We start from the raw sequence: 12,360 nt of genomic DNA on the forward strand, positions 1-12,360 counted from the left end.
CTAGTATTGCTTTACATTCTTGTTTCCAATATGAAATGTGGATTGCGATAGTTAACATGTTTAATTGAATATGAACTCCATCAATGATATCATCAAATTTGATCAGTAAAAATTTTATCAACAATTTGTTCGTAACTTCGAGAATAACATTAACGAAAATATTCTTTTGTTAAAGTCTTTGTTGATAAAACCCTATTAGTTTCTTGCAATTTGCTTCATGAAATAGCAATGAAACATTTCAATTGTTTAAAAATTAATAGCTAACTTCTCGCACTAGTAAACACTAAATCACGTATGTTAATTTTGCAAATAGCTTTCTCATTTTAAAACAAAAAATAATGAGTTTAAAAAAGATGGGCACATTGCCAACAGTCACACTACGCCAATGTCCTTAAAAAGAAGGGCAAAGAATTGCCTCTTTCTGGAGGATTTCTTAGGTGCGAAGTTCAAGACGAATTTTCACCAAAGCGTTAGGATAAATTCGAATTCTAAACTCTAATACCCGTTAACTCAAATAATCGTTGTCAAAATATAATAAATAATAAAATACATTATGTAAATAATTATTATAAAAATAATGAAATGATTATTTTGAGTGATCCGAGGATAGAATTTCACCTAAAAAAAAGGCAAAGAGTTGCCTCTTTCAGGTGGATTTCTTAGGTACGAAGTTCGAGATGAATTTTCACTAAAGCGTTAGGATAAATCCGAACTTCATACTCCAATATTCATTAACTCAAATAATCGTTGTTTAAAATATACATTAGAAGAAAACTAAAGTTACATAATGTTGCATTTAAACTTAAATTAATATAGCTAGTTAATTAGCTTAAATAAATATCACTAAATAAAATTCATTTAACCAATAAAAATAAATTAATTGTTTATTTGATAAACTATATAATTAAGTAAAATACTAATCAATAATGTTAATTAAAGAATATAGATTTAAATGGAAAACTATAAGAAAATAATAAATTAGAAATTAATTAAACCATGTTTAAGCGCGTTCATGTAGATATCATCGATAATTTTATTCTGTCATAGCATGCCACGTTTATCTTGTTAATGGGGCGGGAATTCTGATGATGGGATTTCCTCGAAGAACTCGTAGAGACGAGTCTTTCTCGAGATATCCCTAGGTGATGAAAACTTTGAGACTTCACCAAAACGTTGGGATGGTGTACAAATGATTTTTCAATAAAAGATTACCGACCTCATCATTTAAAATTGGACAAATTGTAACATCATCTTACAATCGCACTATGTGCATCCGTGAAACCGAATAAAAAACTCAATCAATTGACATAATAAAGAATTAATTAATAAGCAAGGATTAAGAAAATATAGGAATAAAATTAAGGATAAGCTACAATAGGATAACTTAAGATTGAATGGTACTATTCGTGGAACGGGCGCCACGGAGGTGCTAACCATTCTCGGTGCGTAACCGCACTCCCGAACCCATATCTAAAAAATGTGGACCAATTCTTGTTCTTTCAATGGACCTAAAATTAATTTAAAACTTCGTCGATTAGCATTGAGTTAATAGGTGACCAATCACAGCTAAATAAAAAAGATTGGTGGCGACTCCTAGTTATATTATTTTCATCGATGTCTAGTGGTCGGGTTCTCGGACCTGACATGTTACGACACTCCTGATTTTGTTCTTCTCCTTCATTTGCATTTCCCCCAAAATTTCTAAACTTTGCTATCATGGGTTATCTTCCCCCTCTAGCCCAAGTTGTTTTGATTTGTGGGCTTTTGCTCCATTCGAAAGTGCGTCGCTTCAACACCATAGACAATCATTCTCCAAAATGATAGCAGTATGTAATGGCAGAGAAAAAGTAACCCCTAGTGTCACGAATTACATTTTTTTTATCTAAGTATGAAATAGTCTGTGCAGTACTTGAGTGGACACTTTAGTCGATACTCAGCTATATCTGATCAAACATCAATAATAGTAATAATCAGATTAAGAGAATACACATCAAAATTACAATACATAATGAATATGATATATGCAACTATTGAGTCATAAAAAGGAAAAATATTTTATTAATTTGAAAATAATTACAAAGGGACCAAGACAAGCTATAGTTGAACCATAAGGGCAGCCCTAGATTATTCGTTACAAACATACCTTTACTAGTGAGGCAGCCCAACAATCCACCGATTGCTCACCCCTTATAAAGAGTTTACGAGATTTTACATGTATTCTACCAATAGCCATTATAACGCTTAAGATGAGGACATTTTTTTCATAAAAGGGTCTTTCCTCTTAAAGATTTAACAAGTATTTTTAGAGATGTCACTACGAGCCATTACAATGTTTGAAAGAGGGACATTTTCCTTACAAGAACAAAGACTCAATCTCTTAGACAACTTTACCCTATCATAATTCGATACAAGGTGGGCTCACGATATCTTCCCCCACTCAATTTGTCAACATCCTCATTGACTGGTTGGCTTGAAATTCTTCAATCTTTTGCTGAAAGTCACGGAGATCGGGTTCTTTTCTCCTAGGTGATTTCATCTGGCCCTAAACCTTATAATATCACCAAGTACTCTTGTGTCGGTCGTCGGTTGATTATCGTCATCCTTTCTGCCAAAATCTCCTCCACTAGGAGCTGTGATGGTGGCTTGGTGCTGATGGCAGCTCTTGTGGCTCGACTCTTGTTTGTTTCTACTAGATCTACATGGAACGACTTCAAATTGCTGACGTGAAACACGAGTTGTACCTTCATCTACTTGGGTAGATCAATCTTGTAGGAAGTCCTTCTTACCTTGGCTATAATTGGTATTGGACTTTCATACTTTCGTATTAATCTTCAATCTTTCTTCCTTAGAAATTGAAGTTGTTCAGGTACCAACTTCACCAACTCTAGATCTCCCATCTGAAAATGTTGCTCCCTTCGACCTTTATTTGCCCACTTCTTCATGTTGTTGGAGACTTTCTCTAAATAAGCTTTGGTGATTTTAGTGTTTTGTCTCCATTTTTTAGCAAAGTTGAACGTTCGTGGACTCTTCCCGCTATACGATTCTACTGAAGTATGAGGAAGTCTAGGTTATTGTTTGGTGATGACCTCGAAAGGGGTTCTATTGGTGGTTGAGCTTTTTTGTTAGTTGAAACATAGTTAAGTCACATCTAATAGGTTGGGCCAATTCTTCTAGTTCGCCTGTATAAAGTGTCATAGGTATTCTTTCAATAACCCATTGAAACGTTCTATCTAACCATCTGTTTGTGGGTGATAACTGAAAGATATGTTGAGTTCTGACCCCAATAGCTTGAACATCTCTTTTTACAAAAAGCCTATAAACTATGGATCTCCGTTGTTGATAATGCTCTTAGGAACACCCTAATATTTTACCACATGTTTAAAAATTGTGTGCGTCGTTTCTTCTGTGAAGCCAAACTTCTGCACTAGAATGAACGTCACATACTTGGAAAACCGGTCCACCACTACCAAGATCGCTGTCATATCTCCCACTTTAGGAAATCTTACAATAAAATCTAAAGAAATGCTTTTTCATGTTTTGGTCGACACTAGGAGAGGTTTGAGTATTCTTGCCTATATTTATCTATCTACTTTGTCTTGTTGGCAAATAAGGCACGTCTTTATATAATCCATCACATCCTGTCGCATATGAGGCCAATAGTAACCCTATTTTAATAGCGCAACGATCCACTGCCAACCTAGATGTCCTGCCTAAGGAGTGTCGTGACATTCTTGCATTAATTTTTACCTAAGCTATCCTGCTCTTGGAACAAATGTGCATGGTTTCTTTGTTAGTAGGAGTCCATTTTCCCTTCGAAAGTATTTTGACTTTCCACTCTTCACCAACTTCTTAATGGCCATTGCTTGGGGGTCTTAATTCAAATTTTCTTAATTAAATTATGGATATCTGTGGTCACTTTACTGGCTATCATTGGCGCGATCACTTTTAGAGCTGCGAATTCGACCTTCCTACTTAGGGTGTCTGCCACACAATTTGCTTTTCCAGCTTTATGCTCAAAGGAGAAATCAAACTCGGTTAAGAACTTTTTCTATCTTGCCTACTTAGCTATAAGTTTTGGTTGTGTGAGGAAGTGACTTACGGCTGCATTTTCGATCTTAACCACAAATTGTGATCTTAGCAAGTAATATCGCTAGGCCTGTAAATAGTGAATCACTGTAAGTAGTTCTTTTTTCTGTGTCGTGTATCTCTTCTTAGCTTCATTCAACTTTTGACTTACAAATGCAATCAGGTGTCTTTCTTGTAGCAACACTCCTTCAAGGGCAAAGTCTAATGCATCCGTCTGTATCTTGAAGGGCTTTGCAATATCGAAGAGTGATAAAACAGGATCCGTCATCATCGTGTCCTTTAAGCCTTTGAAAACTCCTTGGCGCTGCAATTTTTAGCTCTACTTTTATTTCTTTTTTAACAATTCTGTTAGTGTTACTGTCCTTCTTGAATATCCTTCCACGAATCTTCGATAATAATTGGTAAGCCCTAAGAAAGAACGAATCTTAGTTGTATTCTTAGGGGTGGCCTATTCTTTGATAGCCTTTACTTTCTACATGTCCATCTGAATGTGCCCTTGTTCAATTATGTGGTCAAGGAACCAGATTGGGGTTTGTGCGAATGCACATTTCTCTTTTTTCACATATAACCGATTGTTGCGTAGCCTTTGGAAGACTTGCCATAAGTGCAGTTGATGCTCTTCTAAGGTCGAACTATACACCACGATATCGTCCAAGTAGATACCACGAACTTATCCAAATAATCATGTAATACTTGATTCATCAGTGTGAAAAAGGTAACAATAGCATTGATTAGTCGAAAAGGCATAACAAGAAATTCAAATGTGCCATACGGAGTTATGTAGGTGGTTTTCGGCTCATCTACCTTAGCCACTCTTACTTGATGGTATCTCGATCTCAAATCTAATTTGGAGAAGTACTTTGCACCACTTAGCTGATCAAAGAGATCTGTTATAAAAAGGATAGGACATTTATTTTTAACTATGACTTTATTCAAAGCCTGATAATCCACGTACAATCGTAAACTCTTATCTTGCTTCTTCTGAAAAAGTATTGGAGCTCTAAAAGGTGCTTTTGATGATCAGATAGATCCGGCTTGAATCAGCTTGTATAATTATTTCCTTAGCTCCGTTAACTTTAAGGCAGCTATGCTATATGGCCATTTTACAAGTAGCTTGACTTTTAGAAGTAATTCTATCTCATGATTGACAGTTTGTCAAGGCGGTAGGACCTTTGATAGTTGTTCTGATATCATATCTTGAAATACTTTCAAAACCAGTTTCACTTCTTTGGGTATTGGATTTGTGTTATCTTCGTCTTTGTAGATAGGCATGGCCATGTAGGACGGTTCACCTTTTTTTATCCCCTTCTTAAACTATGTAGCTGATATAATTTTCTTCTCGCTTTTAGGTAGAATTGTAGTCGGTACCACATATAATCGTTCTTAAAAAAACATTAAACAACTCGCAATAGGGAAAGGGATGGCTTGTACTTTTGTCATAAAATCCAAGCCTAAAACAAAATCAAAGTTATCTATAGTGGCTACAGTCAAGTTTATCTTCCCTTCCTAAGAATCAATCTTAACTTTTACGTCTTTGGCATTTCCCATTATATTTGAAGCTGGTGAGTTAACTACTTTCATTTGTCCAAAGTCTTTCTCAACTTTAAGACCGTATCTCTTTGTCTCACTTGGGATAATGAAAGTGTCTGAAACCCCCGTATTGAGCATGATTTTAGTACTTTTCTCATTCAAAAACACCTTTACATACATTAGACCTCATTGGGGTTCTTTCTCCATCTTTTCTAATTGCGCTTGTAAGGCGCTAAGAAAACAAATAGAATCCATTAGTGCTAGCTCTTCCTCAGCTTCTCCGATTGTTGTGTGGAGTGGGGGTGTCTCAACATTGACAGTGCATATCGTACTGAGAGTTGCTCGGTAAGGACAGTCAGATACTTGATGAGGTTTCTTGCATATAAAATAAAATATTGGAGGTCGTGGCTTGAAGTTCCATGGCTCTTTTGTTCTCGGTTGGGGTGAGTCTCTAGCAGGTGGTCTCTTATCACCTCCCCCACTTGAGAGTCTGCTTATTCTTGAAAATTTTACTCTACTGTTTGAGCTAAAGCTACTAGTCTTAGATGAAGGGTCTTTCATTTTGTTAGAGTTTTCACTATAATCAGTAAGGCGCTTCGTAACTATCATCGTCAAAGTCACATCTGTCACGACCCAAATTTCAGGCCATGATCGGCTCATGGGCCCAATGGACATAGTCCACTAAGCCCAAGCAAGCCTACTATGTATCTTGCTCATTACTCCATCAAATATTGCTAAGTCACATTTTATAACTTTGGATCAAAATGGTGATGGACATTACCAACTCGTACTGGCGTTACTCATTTAAAATATACATACATTATCTACATCATGTATTCTATTAATTTACATTAAGTTTATCTATACATATCAAAAGGAGACTCGATGTCCAGCAAAAAAACTCGACGAACATACAGTTACTGAATGCCGAGACACCTACCAATAGTTGTGTCTGCAAAGGCACCTCGACCTAGTTACCAATTGCCTCGTAATCTGAAAACATGAAGTTGAAAATGGTGAGTATAAATCTAGTGAGTGAACAAGGAAGGGAACAAGCAATTGATAAGGAAGAATTTGGAAATCGTGATGCACTTGTTTTGAAAACAATGCAATTTGGTATAATTTCTTTCCTAAAACCCCCTTGTTTTGGACATTGATCAGTGGACTCTTAGTATTGCAAAGACCCATGCTCAATCATGAAGATAAGGGAGTGGAGGAAATTATATCAGAACCCGAGTAAGGTAGCAACGTGACAGCACGTTTCTCACTGTAGAAAAAGGCATTCTCGGTTTGCATATGGTTTGGTTTTTGAAGCATATCTTCCACTACATGGGTTCAATTGACATTCTTGTTAGGTCATTAGAAAGCTAAGAGACAGGGCTAAGAATTTACTGTTTACCACTTTGCCCAGTTCTAATTGAAAGGTGGTCAAAATCGCTGTCAAAGTGACAATACTGTACCACCACCGAGAATTTCTGGCGGCAACGAGAATCCATTTCGCTGCAGCCAAATTCCTTATTGCAATGAACACCAATTTGACAATACTTAGCAACTTTCAATGTTCAACATGCAAGATTCACATATGCAAAACCATATACCATACTCATGAACTTTGATTTCATAAACATAGATGTATATATATAAATGCATAGATAAACACCAATATCAGTATAATCACACCCGGCTCATGTACATCCCCCCACATCGTGCACATAGCCGGCGCTATCATTTGCATCCCCCCACATCATGCACAATTAGTGCCATCGTGTACATCCCCCCACATCATGCACACGGGCACTATCATTATCCATCTCCCACACCGCCATCATCACCGGCATGTGCATCCCCCAACATCGTGCACACCCACGATTATAGTCATCATACACAATATCAACTATCATGCACAACATATATATATATATATATCATCATAATGAAATGGTGCATGAATCAACAACAACCACATATCATAACATAAAACTATTTAGCAAAAGCTTGTTCCCAAGGCACTTGTTTGAAGATAAAGTTGTATAAAATCATTCAAATGCTTTGTACAGTTTCATTCACATTCTCAAAACAAGTTTTGAGATGCAGTTCACTCACCGGTAATAGTTGAGCCTTTAGCCAACTCTAACCTCCCTAATGGTCCAATTGGGATAATGGAGCTTCGTTGGAACCTACCATCAAATTAACATCACCATAATGTTAATTCATACTTATAAACCCTAAAAGTTACCCCTTAGCTAGCTTTCAATTACCATTTTAAATGGCTATCTATTCCCATTATCCTAGTCACAATAGAGTCAATACACAATCTCAACAATAAACCCACAATTCAATTACTAAACATTATCAACACTTAAAACCCAATACTAATTTACTACTTATCAACACTTTGAATTTCTTTCCAACAATTCCCAAGCTATTATAAGGCTTTTTCTCTCTTTCTCTCTCTAAACACCTAGCTAGTGAGAAAAAGTATAAAAACAAGATTTTTCAAGGGTTTTAAAGAAAGAGAGTGGAAGAGCCTAAGGATTTATGAAAAGGTGCACCAAAAGCATGAAAATTTAAGCTAATTTGAGAGAGGTTATAAAGCTTGATATCAAGCTTCCATGGAGGATGGAAGCAACGTGAAAAGGAGAAGAAGAAGAAAAAGGAGAAAAGCTGCTGGAAAAAATGTGAGAAGCTGCTAGAAGCAAGATGCTTATAGCCCAAGCTTATCCAATTCCCTTAGAAATTACGAAAATGCCCTTTTGCAAGTTAACTTGTTTTTCTTCCATCCTTTATGCAATCTTTTTATTCTTTTGACACTGGGACAAGGTCCACAATGATATAAATTACTCGTGTTTACGAAAACTTAAAATTTTGACTCGAGATGCAAAATAACCATTTTACCTTTTTTGTTTCCTTCCATTTTAACTTAGTCCTCCCATCACTCATTTAACTCCAATTTCCTTCTATTACCTTCTATTACCTTCTTGTACACATGTACAAATAAGGTATGAAGTTTGTACTCCAACGCGGTGTTCCCATAATATTAAATATTTACTTGCCCGCGTTATCTTTACTTAATAAAGATACGCGGCCCCATTAACGTCATTTTTCTCCAAAATTCTTTCATTCTTCTTCTCCTCCACTTAGATTGATCATATACTCCTTCTTCATGAAAAATTTTGACACTGAATAAAATATTAATAGTTTAATATTATTTTATTAATAAAATATCATTTTATTTAAAAAATTTCCTCTTACCTCCTCTTGTCTCCTTGGCACCCAAAATATCTTACTATGCCTATTTAGACCTTAAAATACTATAAAACCTTCTTCTGGAAGCTTTTTGGAGAAAATAACGAAACTACCCCTGATCCGTGTTATTACGTCTATGCGTAGTTATGAGCCTATAGGTGTTGAGGTCTCACAACATCATATACCTTTTATCGTTGTAACTTCGTCCTCACCCGTTGTTTTAGACCCTCGAGAAAATAGAACAATCTATCTTTTTTCAGTTATATTCCTGATATCTAACATAAAGTAGAAAAGTTTCTTACGAACTCCTGCACTGATCTTGTTTATGACAACTCTCGCAACTTCCGTTGCGCTATATACTCAACATTCTTATGAAAAAACTGGTTCTTCAATTCTTGCTTTAGATTCTCCCAAATATTGCTGCGACACTCACCATTAATGAATTTTTTTAACGGCACTATAACTTCGCTTCCCTAGAAAGATATATTGAAGCCATCGCAACTTTGTCCTCCTCCGATTCCATGCGCATAACTCGAAAATATTGCTCCATATCAAAAAGGAAGTTATTTAACTCCTTAGCATCTCTGAACCTTTCGTATCGCTTGGGTTCTGACACTTTGGCTCATTTACCTGGATCTTCTGAATTTGCACTAGCATTACCTGCAATAATAACTAAAAGATTTACCTGAGCTTTCAATTCTCCAATCTCGCCTTGGAGAGTGCTCAACGCATCCCTAACCTCATCACTCAGGGTATTAATAATCTCAAACAGTTTCTACTAGATTGTCTCAATTTGTCTATTCGCTCACAAGGAACCATTTGAGCTTTTACTGCCCCCACCGTGGCCTCTGGTTCATCAATCCTCCAATGATCCTTTGGTGCACTCTGCGCGGTCACCATTTTTACTCTTTAGATCAACACATCTCCCCCGTGCTCTGATACTAACTGTCATAAGCTACGTTCCTTCACCTAAGTACTTGAATGGACACTTCCACTCAAGCCAGTTGATACTTGGCTATGTCTCATCAAACATCAATAATAGCAACAAATCAGACTAAGAGAATGCGCATCAAAATTATAGGGCATGCCGAATGCCATATATGCAACCATTAAGTCATAAAATAGAAAAATATTTTATTAATATGAAAATAATTATAAAGGGACCAAGACAAGCCATTTTCGGGTCATAAGGGAAGCCTTAGATGATTTGCTACAAATATACCTTTACTAGTGAAGTAGCCCAACAATCCGTCGACTGCTCACCACTTATAAAGAGTTCACGAGATTTTACACGTATTCTACCAATAGCCATTACAACGCTTAAAATGAAGACATTCTTTTCCTAAAAGGTCATTTCCCTTAAAGACTTAACTAGTATTTTTAGATATGCTACCATGAACTATTACAATATTTGAAAGATGGACATTTCCCTTACAAGTACAAAAGATTCAATCTTTTAGACAACTCTATCATAGTCCGATACAAGATTAGCTCATGACACCCAACACAGAACAAAAATTTGTTTACGACTCTGGGATTGGGACTGACCAACCATGAAGCATGGTCCATGGCACGATACCTAGTAAAAGTAAGCAATATTAGTATGTAAATCCTAAGGCAGAGTGAACGAGGATGAAATTGTGGTCATCAGGAATTATTAAATGATACGAGGGCATGTGATGGATTTAAACACAAGGGGCTGGGAAAGAGGTCAAAGAGCTCAAAATAGAAGCCACAGCCTGGCTGCTTGCGACGACTTTTCAGTTCTGCATATATTGGCAAATGCGAAGGCAAGGCAAGGCAAGGCATGCTTCGTGCTCTTCTTGCCACGGTCTCCGTCCATCAATTATCAAAACCCAAAACCGACCCACCAATTATAAATACGCTTCCCAACTTTTTCTCTCCTTCATCCATAGTCTTCAATCCTACCATAATTTCTCTTTATATCTCCTTTCTTAAGTCTTTCCTGACTGCCTCTTTTCATTCTCTTTCATTCAAACAACAGCAACATCCACTGTTTCGAAGAGGCAACCCATGGAGGCTTTCGTTGCGCTGTTTCTTACAACTTTTGCCTTGGTGTTGGGTGCCGCTGTTGCTGACCCCGACTTGCTTCAGGATATATGTGTTGCCGATCTCTCCTCTGGTACTGCACTAATGCTCCTCTATCTTTTCTTCTTGCCACTTGCCGTAATGATTAGCTTTTTATTACTGCTACTATCATTTCTACCTTTAAAATGTCAGCCAATTAAGTTTCAGCTATTCAAAGGAGAGTGGCTCAGCCAGAAAAAAAAAAAAATTACAAAGGCCTTGGAAAACGTTGCATGCTACCGCTAATTGCTATACTGTTTTTGGTAGCTGTTATTCAGTTTTCACTAGATCCACCTTTTTCTTTTGTTTTGTTTTTTTGATAAAAACTAACCCACTTCTCCAGCTGCACAATTGAAATGACGTATGTTGCTTCGATTGACAGCTTAATTGACCTCTTCACGAGCGGATTCTATTTGATCTCTGCTAGTCGCTAAGCCTCATGATGGTTCATCATGACCTCTTTTTCTACCAGAATCAAATTAACATGAAATCTTTGAAGAATTTTGCTTCAATATTTGGATGATTCCAACAAAAATATATGGGCTTGCAGTTACAGTATTAGTTATGTACTAGCTCGCTGATGCTTATTGTTATGTGCTTGTAAATACATATATGTGCCGACATAAACAGGAGTGAAAGTGAATGGATTCCCCTGCAAGAACCCCTCAAGCGTAGGAGCAGATGACTTCTTCTTTGCCGGTCTGGCCAAACCAGGCTTCACCAACAACACCATGGGGTCACTTGTCACAGGGGCCAATGTGGAAAAGATCCCAGGTCTCAATACCCTCGGTGTCTCCCTCTCTCGCATTGACTACGCCCCCGGTGGGCTCAACCCTCCCCACACCCACCCACGAGCAACCGAGGTAGTGTTCGTGCTGGAAGGGGAGCTGGAGGTTGGCTTCATAACCACATCCAACGTATTGATATCAAAGTCGATCAGGAAGGGTGAAATATTTGTGTTCCCTAAAGGATTGGTGCATTTCCAGAAGAACATTGGGATGATGCCTGCTTCTGTTATAGCTGCCTTCAATAGCCAGTTGCCCGGAACACAGTCCCTTGCTGCCACCCTATTTGCAGCCACGCCAACAGTGCCTGACGATGTATTGAGCAAGGCATTCCAGATTGGTACAAAACAGGTTCAGAAAATTAAGTCCAGGTTAGCACCCAAAAAGTAGACTAAATTAAGCTTTGCTGTTGCTGCTGCTGTTGTTTAATAGTTGGAGAAGGAGAATTGGTGGGCAGTTTTTTATGTGAATCTCGTCTCAAGCAGGGGGAAAAAGAGTTATCATGTCTCAAACTCCAAGCTTTGTTTTCATTGTGAAAAGCCAATAAATATCGCAATAAATGGATTGTGTACACCCCTTCCATCATATGGGATAAAACCTTGGTGTAGTATTGTTTATGTTTAAT

At 37.2% G+C, this 12,360-nt stretch overlaps 1 protein-coding gene across 1 annotated transcript; it reads left to right on the forward strand.

The window, feature by feature from the left end:
- The first annotated feature begins 10,584 nt into the window (after positions 1–10,584).
- Positions 10,585–12,332, forward strand: LOC18600654 (germin-like protein subfamily 2 member 1). Its single transcript, XM_007031237.3, has 2 exons — positions 10,585–11,005; positions 11,581–12,332. The coding sequence occupies exons 1-2, from the start codon at positions 10,897–10,899 to the stop codon at positions 12,123–12,125; spliced, it is 654 nt and encodes a 217-aa protein (XP_007031299.3). The 5' UTR covers positions 10,585–10,896; the 3' UTR covers positions 12,126–12,332.
- Positions 12,333–12,360: the final 28 nt, after the last annotated feature.

This window comes from Theobroma cacao, chromosome 5 (genome assembly GCF_053813885.1).
Source record: "Theobroma cacao isolate CCN51 chromosome 5, ASM5381388v1, whole genome shotgun sequence".
NCBI lineage: Eukaryota > Viridiplantae > Streptophyta > Magnoliopsida > Malvales > Malvaceae > Theobroma > Theobroma cacao.